Here is a 17,164-nt window from a genome sequence, read left to right on the forward strand (position 1 = left end):
AAGAAAGAAAGAAAGAAAGAAATTTCCTAGGATGGCTGTCTTGTTTTTAAAAAAATGAAACACATTTCTTAAAATGGTAGACATGTATAGCCAGAATATTATATATTTCTCTAGAAGCGTCTCTGTAAGAAAACTGTTTCTATAAACTCTGACAAACAGACCAATCATGACAATTAAAACAAAAGCATCTTTGTGTTCCTCACTATAAAGATCATGAGAAGATCCCTTTCAAATGAGGCCTAAACAGAATGACATATTTAGTCAAGTACTTTGTAAGGGATGGAGGAAACAGTACAGCTGTTTCCAGCCAACATCAAGAATCCGTGTCTTTCAGCACAGCTAAATCGAAGGCAAACTGGATAAAAATGTTTTTTATCTCTGAACAACTGCCCTGTGGCATTTTCTGTCTGAAATGTTAAAGCTTAGATATGTAGGAGTGCTAAGAACTATTTTAGGCAATTGGCTCGCAGCAACAGAAGCCATTCATAAATTCAGGCATACTTAAACCCTAATTTTGGAGCATAATACATCACTCTTACAATCTGCCATGAAATGAAGCTTCACTTGAATTAAACACTTGTTATAACTATAAATTGTACGGTCATAGCAAAATAGCTGGTTAACAGTTTCAAATAGTTCCACATTTTTCCTTAAAAAAAAAAAAGTCAGATATGTTAAGCATCAGTACTGCAGGCTTGAACACCACTGCAGCTAGTTTCCAATTGGTCCTAAGTAAAATTCTAGAAAGAATGTAGCAACCACAACAACTTTGACTTGAGAACAGGGAGGGAATAATTACTTAGTTATTTATTAAAATTTTTATATTCCACCTTTCCCCATGGCTAAAGGAGACTTACAAATCCAAATTTATAATGTACAAAATACAATAAAACTCAAAATAACTCCTTCCCCACAGTGTTACCTGCGCAGTTATACTGACTCCTTATACCATCTGTTTTATATGCTTCTTAAATTACTGGTATTTAAAAAGTATTTACATTTAGATTATTAATTTTGATAAATTTGCAGTAGCAATTATTAATCAATCATATGCTGAAATTTTCAAATTTTAATTCCTCTTATGAATACCATGAGCTTTATCTAAACAAAACTGTGGCTTATTAATGCTTAGCATACACAACTCTGAAATTCTTGTCTGTTATGCAGTGCTGAAATTGATTTACCCCTAGACCATGGATTTCCAAAAGAAATCTATGCTAGACAGCCCCTAAGAAGCATCAAATCTAATCCATGCCACTGACATCATATGCTAGTGAACCAAACCTATGGAAGAAACATTGAATAGCTTAAGTTAAGCATTCCAGTGTCAAAATAATGTTGGGTTAAGTCCCATTTTTATTATTTATTAAATTTCTAACTTGCTTGTTACTGAAGGATTCAGTAACTTAAAAGCATCTCTAAATCACTCTAAAACAGCCTAAGACAGCAAATCACCATCAAATTATTCCACTGCACATCATAAAAACTTACAGTAACCTATAGCAATCTTCAAAGAAAAACAAATGTTATCAAAACCATGCAAATTCATGAGAACCCCAAATATGTCCTACACAGGCTTCTAAATATTGACAGTAATGTTTATAAATCAAAACTTGTTCTAAATGCCAGGTTTGTTTTATAATATTTTGTTTTCCATTATAAGTCACTAAATCAGATGCCATTAGCAACCCAGGACATAAGATTCCACCAGCATTCTAATGTTGAAGAAGAAGCTTAGAAAGGCCAAGAATCTGAATGAAATGCTGGAAACATTTCAAAGGCTACTTGACACCTACTTCCAGACATCCTCTTTATGGGGAAAACAAAATTTAGATTATTAAAAAATCTAAGCATCTATCACTGTTTCATATTAATAGTGGTTTTCAGAGCCAGTGTGGTGTAGCGGTTAGAATGTCCAACTAGGATCTGGAAGACTCAGACAAAGATCCCTATTTTGCCATGGAACCTTGCTAATTGACCTTCCTTCCTTCCTTCCTTCCTTCCTTCCTTCCTTCCTTCCTTCCTTCCTTCCTTCCTTCCTTCCTTCGATTTATAAGCTGCCCCTCTCCTTATGGTGGCTTACACAGTAAGTTAAAACCTAGTACATTTCAGATGTAAAATACATTAAATACATTAAAACTATCAATGTCCCTCACCCCTACCCTCTGTGCCTGGAAATGAGATATATTGCAGTTGACCAGGCATAGTAATGGGGGTCTGGCTACGGGACCAGCATTGATGACAATGGTGGTTCTTGGCCTCAACCAAATGCCTGGTGGAAGAGTGCCATCTTGCAAGCACTTTGGAACTTGGGAAGCTCCATAAGGGCTTGCATTTCAACCAGCAACTCATTCCACCAGACAGGGACCAGGCCAATCTTCTCTGGGACCGGGACTCATCAGCAAATTGGTATTTGCTGAACGGAGAGCTGTCTGGGGGATGGAGAGCTCTCCAGGGCCAGCTAGTTACACACACTCACTCAATCTACCCTACCTCACAGGGTTGTGATGAGGATAACATAAAGAAGAGGAGAACTGTGTAAGCTACTTAAGTGAAAAGCAGGACATAAATGAAAATAAATCATTTTTCAGCAGTGGTAGTGCAACAATAAGAAAGACTCAGTGAGAATTCATGCCAAAAGCTGCTATACCTGGGAATTCATCATAATTAAATAGAACCAGTATTAATGACTTCAAATGACATAAGATTTTATCAGCATAAGCAAAATACACACCTGAAAAAGTAAATAATGATGGGTGTTCCTGAACCAATATCCCAGATCTGCCTGCATTTTTAAATGTATGTCCTACATGGCAAGAAACTACTATTTGTTATATAGTTATGAATATGACAGACAAAAAGATCTCCTTCTGTGACAAATTCCACACCTACTGAACCCATTATGTAGGAAAGTTTACTAACATTTACAACAATCATTTCCATCTTGTATACCCTCAAAGTAAAAATATATCACCACTTAAGTAAGATTGAATAAAGTCTTCAAATTTAGGATTTTTATTCATCGGCTGCTAAGCATGCAGCTGCTATAACCACAGCCCCATGAATCAAGTGTGTTGTTTGTTGAGATTCTTTCTTATATCTCACAAATTAAGGTGTCACCTGCACCAAGGCCAGAACCAACTGACACTGTGACCGACACCTTAGGCAGTATCTGTTCCCTCTTAATAAAACAGTAAGAGGTGTTGGGGTGGGCTCAGTCCAGGATGGGGGGGCAACAATTGGCCCCTTGGCCCTGGACTGACAAGCGGAGGGGCCAATAGTAAGGCGCAAAGCACCTTCCGACTGGGCCCTCACCAGGACAGACCAAAGTTCCATCCAGTCAGCCAAGCCAGGGGCAATCTGGAGACATCGCTGTCAGTCTGCTCCTGACCACCGCAGAGAGGGGAGGTCAGTAGGGCTGCCAAGGAGGATGAGAACACAGGCTGTGCCAGCCCTTTTCAGCCCAAGTACCCAGTACTTGAGAGGAAATTGCGAGCTATGCAGCCTTAGCACATGTACTTTTAATTCTTGTTGCCTAAATTGAGAGCTCAGTTTTTAACTGAACGTTCATAGTTTTCCTCTGAAGTTTTGGTGCACTTTCAGCTCTATCTCTTTCTGATCCCCCCCCCTCCTGTAAGGTAGAACAATAAGCTATTATTTACCCAATCTGTGGAGTATATATATTTTGGTTTCTGGAATAAAGTGAAAAGATCAACTGCAAGTGAAAAGTCGGGTCAAAAGGAAAACAGAAGGCAGAGAAGCAATGAGTCCTGAATGGTTCTCTCATGGAGATTTGATATCTCTCTAGGCACAGAAGTGCATTTTGGATTAAAAGCTGTATACACCTCTAAAGCATGCCTACCTTGTCTTTAAAAGCATTTCACTCATTCTAAAATTGAGTACGACTATCACAGGGTATGTGAAACACACACCTGCTGTGGGACTCCATGATCCTGGCCCCCTCCAACACACACAGGGAGAGACACACACACACACACTCACTCTCCTCCCCCTCCCCTCTTGCCTCTCCCACCTAACAGTACTTTGTGGTTCCTCCACCCCTCAATCCTTCCCCCCCACACACACACATTTCCCCCACTCCCCCCTTGCCTCTTCCACCTACCTGTCGTTCCTGGTCCCTCCCCTCAATCCCTCTCCCCACACACCTTTCTCCCACACCTTTCCTCTCCTACCTACCTACCTCTCCTTCCTGGTACACACAAACCTTCTTACCTGTGGCAGCAGGAATCCTGTGGCCCTCCACTGGCAGCTGAGGCATTCCCCCACTCTCCGGAAGGCGCGACAGGCATGGGAAACTGGGCACTACACGGCAAAAGTTTCCTCAGCCTGCCCTGCTCTCCAGAGAGCAGTACAGGCCTGGGAGTCCGGTTGCTGTGGCAGCAGAGCAGCCCCAGCCTGCTTCAGGGGTGCCACCTCTGCTGCCTTCGCAGCCAGCACCTCAGCCATGGCCTCCTCTGCTGGTGGCCTCCTACATTTTCTGGCATGCTTGTTTGGGTGGGGCTACGGACATCACATATGTACCCATTTCCATTCCAGGAGGCACACCAGATGTGTTCTACATCAAAAATATTTCACATGGGTTTTTTTCAGTCCTCCCCCAATTTACAATTTCCATCAGAAGAAAGGGGGAAAGGCCTCTGAAAAAAATTAAATCCCCCCCAAATCTTTCTTCCCCCCTCCCCAGGCATTCACATCTTTACTCACAGGGGTGTAAAATTTTAATTAGCATCTTCCCTAATCACACATAATCACTACAATAAATCACTTTTCTGGATCACCAACAGATTTGAGAAACAACTAGTTGTCTGCTCAAAAGTATAACATTACATTTGAATGGATTCTGAAACAAAGTCAGCTAGCAAGCTAGGAAACACAAGATAATTTATCCAAAAGTAACACTTTTGATTTGTTTAAAACATTCAAAGCCACAATTTGGATTCACCTTCTATTTCATCTTAAGGTGAACGATCACATAAAATAAGGTTGGCATTTCAGATGGGAAGGATTTGTGTTACCTTACACACTGAACATAAGAAACTTAGGCATTGTTTCTGGGTCTACTGTAATGGCCCCTGACAAGTAGATATTCTCTGTATTTCATCCCTCTTCAACAGTAATAATATTGGCCTAGCTTACAGAGTTATTGCAAACTGCAAACTGATATCAGAAACACGTCAAGGGGCCAAGATCTATGTAGTCTGCAATATAGAACTGTGAACAAGAATCAGATGTATCTTCTTCCATAAACATAGACTCTTACACCATGTTTGCCAAACTACTTCTGACATCTCTTGCCTTGAAAATCTCATAGACCATGGATCAGCTGTGACTTGATGGCACTTTCCATCACCACCACAGACTAATGGTACTCCAACTTGTTGCTTGATTGGAGAAAGGGCAAATGTTAAAGAAAAACCCTCTGTAAATATAGCTACTTAAAAATGACAGTTTTCAATAATCTGTGTTGTTTGTGAGATAGGGAAATATATAATTATTAAAACTATAAGGGTCCACATTAAGTAATGTATCGGTTACTTCACTGAACATCTACTTCCAATTTTCTTGGTCTTTTTTTGTAAATTTCCTCATTTCACCCCCCCTTCATTTATGCTTCTCCCTCCATTGCATGCAAAACAAATTTCAATATTGAAGTTAATGGGGAAGCCTCCAAGGTGTTTGTGAAGATGCCAGAAGACAAAGAGAGACATGAATTCCCCAACAGGATGATGTGTGATTGTTTGAGTTGTCCGGTAAATCAGCCTTGCAAATAAACATAAAAATAAACTCACAATTTTAATCTGCTGCCCATCTACATATACTTCTGTAAGCCACAATATAGCCAGATTGGGAATTGTAGTATACTAATTGACTAGGACAGATTTACTTCTCCTGTCTGGATGAATATGATATATTTTTGTTCATTTGTAGATACATTTACTTAACTTCCAGCATTAGTATACTTTAGCCTTCCATCACAGTGCCTATGACACAATATTATTGCATTACGATTTGGCATATGTATGTGACATGTTTAGCTGTGGATGGAAAATCTGTTTGACAGAGCTCTAAATGAAATATAGTTTTGATTGTTCTGGGATAAGGAGTCTTAGGTGCTCCTTCTACATGATAATGTTTTACTTCAGAAGCATTCCACAGAAATCTCAGTTTTCAAAAAGAACAATTATACTGTGCTGTGCATCATAAGATATGATTACACTACTGAATATTTTATTCAATACACAACAAGATGAACTTAAAAAATTAACTTGTGGAACCTGAAAAGAAAATACTAGAATACTATTTCCTGGCAAAACTCTAGTGGTGGAGGCCTAAGTCTTTCTGATCGAGGCACCAAAAAGAGGGGGGGGGGCAACACTAGGTTGATACGTAGACTTCAGAAATGTATTCACCCTAATTAGCTAGCTAACCTTGTCGTGAAGTTTAAGACATATATAATAAAATCATTCAGACCAATCTACTACTTTTTTTCTGAACAAAAACATACCAAAGATTTTACTATAGAAAGAAGACATTCCTAAAATTCTTATAAAGGGTTACATACTTTGTGCTACTATCATTCATCAACATAGCTGTAGTCCTTTGAAATTATAATAAACTACCCCAATAATCCTAGTTATCAAAAATTTAGACTACACTATATAGCCTGTCTACAAGTGAACTGCTTTTAAAAAACAGGTTGAATTTCTAGCTTCACATCTTCTGGTGATGAAAACTGATCTCTTCTAAATTAATTCTATGTTTATCATTACCTCTCCATTCCAATAACAGCAGAACTACCCAGTATTTTAACAAACCATAAAAAGGGATCAAAAATAAATCTGGAGCTATCCTGTAGGCCAGCCTTCTCAGTGTTTTAACTGTTGAGAACACCCTGAAACATTCTTCAGACTTCGAGAAACCCAGGAAGTGGAGCGATCATGCAGAATATGGTTGGGAAACAGTTGTCTACAGCCCACACAAGACCCCTCCCCTTCCCCTATATATATCCCACACATTCGGGAAACCCTCTTTGAAAAAGCCTGCTGCAGGCCATCCTAAAAAACACTGGAAGAAGGATGCTGGGAAATTAGTACAGCAGTAATTTTTACCTAATGGCTGCTCTGCCTGTTTTATTTCTCACTTTACATGGGACCTTCAAACTGGTAATATAAAACTCACATGCTCTTTCCTCCCGCCAATGAAAATTTCCGCCCAGTATTTAATTTCCAATGTTATTGCAGAGACATTATCAGTTAATAAAAACATACACATTTGATGAAATCTTGGGGGAGATTTCCCATTTTCTCTCATTGCCATTGTGAATGAGGAGGCTGTTGCATTAGACTTTCTGTAAGCATTTTTTCCTGGGGCTTTCCCTTCATGCTTGTCATGTTTTCCATTCAAACTTGCCATTTGTACTCTCCACTGACTGTGATGGTATTTTAAAAAACCCAAAAACTTGACAATATGAATAGCCCTACAGCTTGGTGTAGTAGTTAAGAGCAGCGGCTTCTAATGTGGCGAGCCAGGTTTAATTCCCTGCTTCTCCACCTGCAGCCAGCTATGTGACCTTGGGCTTGTCATAATCATGATAATGCTGTTTTCACTGAGCAATCCTGCCAGGACTCTCTCGGCCCCACCTTCCTCACAGGGTGTCTGTTGTTCATAGAATCACAGAGCTGGAAGGAACCTCCAAGGTCATCTAATTCAACTCCCTGCAGAACACAGGAAATTCACAACTACCTGCCCACCCATGGTGACCCCGATTCTATGCCCAGATGATGCCCCCCTTAAAAAAAAACAACAGAATCCCTGGCTAGTCTGGTCTGGAGGAAATTCGCCTTCCGACCCTAAAGTGGTGATCGGCATTACCCTGGGCATGCAAGAAAGGGACATAGACAAGCTCAGATGCAATCCTTTCTGCCCACCCACTTACAATCTGCCTAAATTCACAGAATCAGCATTTCTGTCAGATAGCTATCTAGCCTCTGCTTCAAAACTTCCAAAGAAGGACAACCTACCACCTCCCGAGGAAGCCTGTTCCACTGAGAAACCACTCTGTCAGGAACTTCTTCCGGATCTTTAGCTGAACATTCTTTGGAATTAATTTCATCCTATTAATTCTGGTCCGACCCACTGGGGCAACAGAAAAAAACTCTGCTGTTGTTTTGATACCCCATTTTTTAGTTGGGAAGGGAAGGCGATTGTAAGCTGCTCTGAGACTCCTCTGGATAGTGAAAAGCAGGATATGAAAAACAACTCTTCGTCTGCAGCTACATTGTCTATAAAAACAGTGAAAACCCACTAATTCTGGGAGACAGAGTAAATTATGCTAGCAGGGAACCAGACAAGACACACTTTTCCCCTAACCTGTTTTTAGTATGATATTTTTAGAAATGCAAAGGTAGGGGAAATTGATGCATGTTGTGCAGAAGCCCAATTTAAAACTGAGGATGTTTGAGGGTGAACATGGCACAAGAGCTCCATATGGAAGCAACCTATGTGAGTACATGAGAACTTTGGGGAAGTTATTGTATTACTAGTAAAAGTAGCATGCCTAAGTACTCCCTCACTAATATTGGCATAAAACTCAACATAACATGCTAATTACCATGGTGATTCTCTATTTAAAGTCCCCTTTTCTCACTGGGACTCAAACCTGATTACACAGTGAGACAATACAATCAACAAGATGAGATATTTAAGAAACAATGAACCAGGATTTGGGTAGTAGATTCACCCCAAAGTCTAAAAACAGAACTGAAGCAAAGCTTAAATGTAAATGTAACACATTAAATGATGCAAAATTACACAATGGAAGCCAACCCACAACAAACTACCGCAGTCCTCAATAACTTACTCAAGTTTATTTTTATACCCCATTTTTCTCTCCCCTAAGGAGTTTCAAAGTGACTTACAATTGCCTTCCCTTTCTCTCCCTGCAGCAGGTATCCTGTGAGGTAGGTGGAGCTGAGAGAACTGTAACTGGCCCAAGGTCACCCAAACAGGCTTTATGTAGAAAAGTGGGGAAACAATCCCAGGAGGCTACATGTGGAAGAGTGAGGAATCAAACCCAGTTCTCTAAATTATAGCCCACTACTCTTAACCATGACACCACACTGGTACTGAGAAGCTTTTTGAAACAGTGATATCCTATTGCCTGTATAGAAAAACCCTGTTGAATAATTCGGTTTTAAGTAGTTTGTGAAAAGCCAGGAAAGTAGAAGCCTTCCTCATCTCTTCTGGCAGGCTATTCACAAGGTGGAGCCCACAACAGAGAAAGCACATGAACAGGTACCTATAGGAAGGACCAACATCCATGCTAAAGTAGTAATGTTATAATGTTTGTCTATTTAGTACATTTTAATCCTCCTTCTCCTTTAGGGTGAGCAGTACATATGCTTTTTTCTTTCCCCATCTCCTTTTCACAACTGCCTTGTGAGGTAAGTTAGTATGTGAGAAAATTTCTGACCTGCAAATTACCCAGTGAGCTTCATAGGGAACAGAGAATTGAACTGGGGTTTCTCCAGGCTTAGTCCAACACTTTTTAACTATATCATTAGGGGCATATGGGTCCATGCATTATCCTTATTATGGCTGTGAAAGTTGGACGATGAAAAAATTGGACAAGAATGGATTCATTTGCACTCTGGTGTTGGAGAAGGCTTATGCAGTTTCCATAGACAGCAAAAGTCACTTCCCAAGGGCCCTCCTCCTGAGCTCCCTCCTATGGCACCCACTGCAGTTCCGCCCAACCCACTGGGCTATCAGTATGAGTTACTTTAATGTTTAATTTTATGCAGTTCCATGTTGCTTGTTGTTTCATTTCATTCATCATTGTTAATCTAAGTTACCTGTACTGTTTCTGTTCTGTTCCATGTGAACTGCCCTAAGCCTTCAGGGAGGGCAGTATACAAATATAATAATAAATATATATAAATAAATAAAGTCACAAATAAGGAAATACCACAGTGCATTAAGTCTGATATATCATTGGTAGGCTAAATCATGAAACTCTGGCTCACTTATTTTGGCCATATCATGCAACCCGACTCAATGGAGAAAGCGATCATGCTAGGACTAGTCAGTGGAAAAAGGAAAGAATGCAGTGGTTAGACATGATCAAGATGGACACCGGCCAGAACACTGCATGGCTGAGGAAGGCAGTGTGGGATCAAGGATCATGGCGGTGGCTGTGCCATGGGATCACTAAGAGTTGGACATGACTGAATGGCTGACAACAATAGCATTGTGTTTCTTCAATACCTTTTTGTTTGAATCATTTAGGATCCATGGATAATACTGGATTTGTATTATCATACTAATACTGATCCTTGTGACCTTTGGTAAAGGAGTAGTTTTCAGCTTTCAAAACTGAACTGCTCAAATAAAAGTAGGTGTACTGGTTGGCCATTTATGCCCTTTAATTTTCATGATAAAAAATGGTAAATGTTTGGGTACTCTGAACCATGCACGGTGAAATTCATAGAGGAACTGTTTAAGCTTTCCCACCAGGGCACCTTCATTGACCTTTCCCCCATCCAAGGCTCTACTGGAGGATCAGAGCAAATAGGCTACTAAAGTAGCAAGCCAAGCTTTTTTCCAACTGTACCGGGCAAAGCTTCTAGTGCCCTGGAACACTTAGCCATAGTGATCCACACAATGGTCACCTCCAGGTTAGACTATTGTAACTCGCTCTACATGGGCCTTCCCTTATTCCTGATTTGGAAGTTGTGGTTGTCCAGAATACCTCTGGGAGACTTGTTGGTCACTGCAGGGCTACTGGACTCAGCGGTAACAGTTCTGCTGCTGACCAAGAGGGTACCCTCTGGAACATATACAACCAGTCCTCCAAAAGCTGTACTGGCTGCCGGCTCAGTTCCAGATCAGTTTAAGGTGCTGGTTTTAACCTTTAAGGCCTTATGCAATCTGGGATCTGCGTACCTGAGGGACCATCATTTCCCAAAGCATGTGGAGTTTCAATGTTTTGAATAGTTACTCTGATATACTAGTCTGTGTAGTGGCTTGGTTTCACTGGTTCTCCCCACTGAAGATTGATACAGTGACTAGCAATATTTTTATTCATATTTTATTATTTTTGTGAGCCAACTTTTAGTGGAAACCAGAACACATATCTAGCTAAATAAGTAAAATCCTCTTGTTGTAAGCTGCACTAAGCCTTTTTTGGAAGGGGGCAGCCTAGAAATCCAAGGAATGAATGAATGAATAAATAAAATATTACAGCCCTAGGGATCTTCCTTTAAAGAAAACATTTTTGCATTATTTTACAATTATTTAACTGATAAGATACTGTTAATATTTTGCTCCCTGCTGTAGTCTTTCTTCTAATCCTTCTTATCCTGTCCTGCATTACCTCCTCCAGGGTCATGAGCACCAGTGACAACGGATGCTGTTCTACAAAAGGAGGATGACATGCTTTGCATTCTCAAATCTTTCCAGCTGGCAGGCTCCAGTTGCTGCTAGGAGAGGATCTCCTTATTCTGCCTCTTAAGTACAATTGGCAGTGCAGCGCAAAACCGGTCATGTACACATGGAATACATTCACAGAAGTACGATGGGCTCAATGTGACATTGCAGTATATTTCAAGGATTTAAGTGTCACAGACTACAAATGAGTATCTTCAATTGCTTATCTATTCACATTCAAAGCCTTTGAAAACAGAACACTGCTGTACTAAGCACATTTTCCTGGAAGCAAGAGCCACTGAACTGACTTCACGAGGAGTAAATCTTCTCAGGACTGCTCTCAAAGATTCTGAATAAAATAAATTCCATGAACAAATACAAAAATGTTAAAATAGAAAATGTAAATCAAGTTTATTGCAAGATAGCCTGTCATTTCTGTTTCACAACAACTCTGTCCATAATGAATAAACAGATATTAAAATCACTAATTATATTTATGCAGCATTATAAGCTTTAATTACAAAATTAGTACAACTCCAAAAGGGTCAAGAAAAATCAAATAGTAGATTTGCTTAGACATATTTGTTAGTATATTTTAAATATATCCAAGTAAAAACAAATAAGAGCTCTGAAATCTTTAACCATAACACAGCAAACATAAAGTTTCAAGTGGGTAGCATGCTGTTCTAAAGCAGCAGAAGTTTGAGCCAAATTGACCTTTTAGACCAATTTTATTGAGGTATAAGCTTTCATGTGTAAGCACACTTCTTCAGATACAGTAAAATAGAATTTCCTCAATCACTGCATATAAAGCGTGGGAGTAGTTGACAGGAAGGGCTAGGTAGAGTCAAGATATATAAGTAACTGAGCAATTATATCTGAGATTTTATTGTAAAGGCAGTCGATCATATCTGTGAATGGCAACACATTAGCATGCAACTATAAGAGTTAACAACAGATTTTGGGATGAAGTCTGAGTCTAGGTGCATTTCCAAGGGCATAAGTAAGAACTGAGACACTTAGCATGAGTAGATGCAAACTCCTTCAGATACAATGAAACAGATTTCCTGAAACATTATATATGGGGGGGAGGTGTTTGTGTGTGTGTGTTGGTATTTTCCAAGAAGGGCTATTAGAGTCAAGATGCATAAGTAACTAAACAATAAATATAGCTAAGATTAGAATTACACATTTGGTAAAATTTGCCAATAGCAGCAAATTGGCATACAGAAAATAAGTTAGAGTACAGCATAATTAAGTTGTTTAATAGATTCAAGGACCAAACTGGAATAATAAGCTTCGTTTATAAGGCTATTTGTTTCAGTTTAATTATAGGGGAGGGGGGACATAGTAAAGGAAATAAATATTTCAAAATGCAGATGTGAAGGCTGAATGAAGTTACCATATGTAGCGAGATAAGAAACCAATATTCCTGTTAAGTCCTGGCAATTCCATTGTTTTAAGTGCTGTAATAACTTGTAACTCAGCAATTACCCTTCCCAGTCTGTTCCTGAAGGCAAACTCAAAACAATGGAAATCCCCAGGACTCACTACATATGCTAACCTCATTCAGCTCTTAGTTGTTCATTCTTAACCCAGTCTCCCAGAAAGGCCATATGTCCTCTTCATTTTATTTTATGCCTTATTTGGAATGGAATAATAAATTAAAATAGTAGATTGTAATGTAATGTAATGAACAGCAGAATGTAATGTAATTTGGTTTGGTAGATTGAAATATATTTCTCTAGTCTGGGGATAGGAGATACTCTTATCTGTATTTATTGCTCAGTTACTTACGTATCTTGACTCTGGTTAGCCCTTCCTGGGAACTAATCTCCCCCCTCCCCCCCCCCACACTTATGTGTAACATTTGAGTAAATATGTTTCAATGTTTTTGAAGGAGTTTGCATCTACACTTGCTAAGTCTCTTAGTTCGTGCTTATACCCAGAATTGAACTTTGTTGTTTTTGGGGATGCTCCTGGACTCAAACTTTGTTTGCAATTTTGTTTGTTAACTCTGGTATTTGAATGCAAATTTACTGCCATTCACAGATCTTATCAACCACTTTAAACTATCTCAGCTATAATCACCCAGTTAGTTAACTCTAACTAGCTCTTCCTGGCAACTAACCCCTCCCCCATATGTAAAGGTTGCGGAAATTGTCAGTGCATCTGAAGAATAAAATTTAGTTGCCACTGGATAGCAAACATACGCAAACTGTATGACAGTTTCCCATTTAAAACCATTTCATAAATTCCTTTCCTCCCAACTGTGTCATTAGGGTTCTTGACAGCCCTGGAAGGGTTTCCTGAATGGGAGGGAGGGAGACAAGGAGGGAGTTAGTTATTTTTAATATATTTTTAAAATTTGTTAAACATTTATCGGGGGATATATGGTCATGTCGACCCACACACCCCCTCCCCAAATGGCCAATGATGGGCCTGGAGGGGGGTGGGAAAGAGATGGGGCACCAGGTGGGCTGGTACACAGCTATGCTTCCCAAACATATTCTTCATGATTCTGCCACTTCTGGGTTTCTCAAAGCCTGAGGAATGTTTCAAGGGCTTCTCAATGGTAAAAAAGAAAGGCTGTGTGCCATAAATATTTATTTTTGCATACACTGGGTTAAACAAGGAGTTAAAAATATGATGGTCAACATTAGAGAGATTTGATATTATAAAACTCAAAAACTGGGGGACTTCACAACAGTGTAAAAGCAACATGAAAATCCTTCCAGCCAAAAAAATTGATTAAATGGTGTGTTTTATAAAGCATCTTTCAAGCACTGTAAAAGTATTTCCCCAAAGTTCCAGGGCAACATTTCCCTCTCCACTATTCAGCTGAAGAAACTGACAAACACAAAGGCAATTCCAAGTCAAACTTCAGCTGCAAGAAGCAGGAACATAATTCATGTTTCTTATATGCCAAGCCCACTACTGTTAAGTTACATACACGATGAGCTGTTGAAAGTTTTATAAACACTATTCACACTCATGGATTTTTAAGTACATAATTAAAATTTCTGCTTTTAAAGCTAAAGGCAGGGATGCTCAGGGATTCTACAAAATTATCCTTATGCATACATCCAAAGAATCCATCATATGAGTTAACTGAGGACCAGTCATGGGAGGAAAGGCTTTAGACTTTATTCTTTACATAATTCCTTGCTCTACCACAATTTCCCTTCATATATGTGCTCAAAGTATATTTTTAAAAATGTCACGAATGCGCTTACTGAAAGAATTCCCACACCTCTAAAGATGGAGAGCTCAATAAATAAAATTAATTGAGAGAAGTAATTGTGTAACAAACATTCCAGAATAGTATTTTTTTTCTCTATTGGCATTGTCCCATGTAAGTTTTCAGTGAGTGTACTAACTTTAAAATGTAAAAATTACGGCCCAAACCATGAAATAAGACATTCCCTTGTCAAAAAACTGACATTGAGAGAAGATGGAACATGTAATTTTAATGTGTTTGTATTATCATTCTCAGAAATGACATATAACTTGCTTCACTGATACTAATCTGCCTTTATTCAAATCTGTTCCGTGTACTTACATTATCTGCTATAAATTACTGTTTAAGTGCAGCATTAGAGAAATACTTCTCATTAGAGAAACTGCCTAATTTCATTCATACTACCAGATTACCAGTCCCAATACTGTGGTTTTTTTAGAGACATCTATTCAGGAGTGTGACTGAACACCAGTGTGAAACTGTTCTGAATAATGCCAAAACTGAGATGACTACTGAACAAGAAGTCCAATTACAAATTCAGCTGTCAAGTATTTGTATAGCAGAAATGCGTAAGAAAGCACAAAATTATCTGGTTTCTTTGGGGTGCAGATTGCATAAAGACTCACTTTCACTGATTTTTTTATTCATAAAGACTGCAGTGAATCACTGACCAATTTTTAAAAAGAATTGCTCAAAATACTGGGGCATCCTTGTGCAAATTTGGTGAAACCTTTTTTAAAAAAAACATTTTTATCAACAGTGTGACTCCAACACTTGAAGGTCATAGAATAACTGTTCTCTTGTGACTTCATCTCCGGTGTTCTATCTACTGCAGAAGGAAATAAACAACCAGCTCTGACATGATGCCAGCATTGTTCAATCACCAATTATTATTTGCCCCTTTCATGAACAATCCCAACATGTTTCAATACGGTTCTCACAATGGGAAAGGCAAGTTTGTTTACCAACCTAGCTCACAATTTCAGGTATTTTTAGGCAGTTCAACACTATGCTGAGATACACTTCACCTCCTTTCCCTGCACTTCATTAATTCAAATATTTCTTAACATCTTAGGCAAGCCGTACACATTCTCACCATTTCCCAATATGCAAAGCTACACTGCTATTGAAGCAGGTCAGAAGGTATACTGCTGTCACCATTTTACCCACACTTCTTTCAATGGCTAGAAGGCCATTCACATTTATCTTGGCAATGTCAAGACCAAGAGGATTTCTCATTCCATGAGAAACTTCCATCTAGGATCCCTGATGTAAAGTTATGGTCATATTCCGGTTTAAAATTGCAAAACAGAGGCATAAGAGGCCTCAGTAATGTGAGCTATAATAATGCAGTTTATAAACATATGGCAGTAAACAAAGATCATACCCAAACACTAGACAGTTGACAGGATTATGCAGTGATGAACTATGAACTATCAGACTTACCCCATTCTAGATACTCCAGAATATTCTTTTCCCTCCGCAGGGGTGAATTATTACATTCATCATAAAGGCAGATGAGTATATCCAGCAAGGTTTCCACACTAAAGCATTGACCGTTTGTCTGAGTTGGCCCATCCAAAATAAACTGTTCCAGCTGTCTCAGGCGTACTTCTCCAGACATGGTTGCTTCACTTTCTTAAGGGGACTCCTGTCTTTATTATTATTTGAAAAATCTAAAAATTTAAAATGTGTTGCAGTTTCTAAAAAGTATTTTAAAAAGTCAGTGCTTCGGTGATGGCATTGAACATATAATCCATATCAGAATTCCCAGTCGAAAACTGTATCTTGGTCAGTTTTTCCACACATATATAATATATACAGAATAATAATGAAAAATAATTACCCTAAAAATCTCTTTTAATACATTTAAAAGAAGAGAAAATATATACTTTATACATTTAAATAATAATAATATTAATTAAAAAAGAGTCAACCCAAGACTTGAACCCCACGCTTCTCTCAGATATAGACGGATTTTAAAAGGTCTCCTCCTTCATTCAAAATTCAGATCATGCAACATAATCCCGAAATGAATCCTGCTGCATCATTAAAGTGTAAAATCCCCATTCAATTTGCATCAGCAAGTCGCTTTCAAGGAAAGAGCAGCAAAAAGAAAGGTATTTGAAGAGGGGGGGCAAAAAATAAAATGCATAATATTTGGAAGGTACAGTGCTGGAAGATATCCGCCACTGCCACCTCCTCCACCACCTTCTCCTCTTCCTCCACCACCACCTCCTCCTCCTCCTCCTCCTCCACCACCACCACCACTACCCCCCCTTGGAAAATGCATCAGTGGCAATTCTTCGGAGAGTGGGGGTGGGGAGAAGAGAAGGGGGAAGGAAAAGTCCCCAGAAACAGCCCTTCTCCAGGGCTGGACGCAAAAGGCTTAGTCTTCCTTCCTTCGTTGCCAAGTCTTCTTTTAAAGCTTTTCAGCTATCCCAAAATAAACGTGAAGTCTTCATTTCCTCCAGC

General features: G+C 39.1%; 1 protein-coding gene across 11 annotated transcripts in view; it reads right to left on the bottom strand.

The window, feature by feature from the left end:
* Window positions 1–16,919, bottom strand: part of CDC42BPA (CDC42 binding protein kinase alpha) — a 196,078-nt gene extending 179,159 nt beyond the window's left edge. For 6 of the 11 annotated variants that reach the window (XM_077340915.1, XM_077340924.1, XM_077340914.1 and 3 more), the window contains exon 1: window positions 16,136–16,918. In XM_077340915.1, coding sequence (XP_077197030.1) covers window positions 16,136–16,313 — 178 coding nt within the window. In that variant the 5' untranslated portion in view covers window positions 16,314–16,918. Of the gene's footprint in view, window positions 1–16,135 lie in introns of all 11 variants that reach the window. The other 5 variants (XM_077340912.1, XM_077340904.1, XM_077340929.1 and 2 more) reach the window with 1 other exon arrangement.
* Between the last annotated feature and the right edge of the window lie 245 nt (window positions 16,920–17,164).

The sequence above is a fragment of the Paroedura picta genome, chromosome 1 (assembly GCF_049243985.1).
Source record: "Paroedura picta isolate Pp20150507F chromosome 1, Ppicta_v3.0, whole genome shotgun sequence".
Taxonomy (NCBI): domain Eukaryota; kingdom Metazoa; phylum Chordata; class Lepidosauria; order Squamata; family Gekkonidae; genus Paroedura; species Paroedura picta.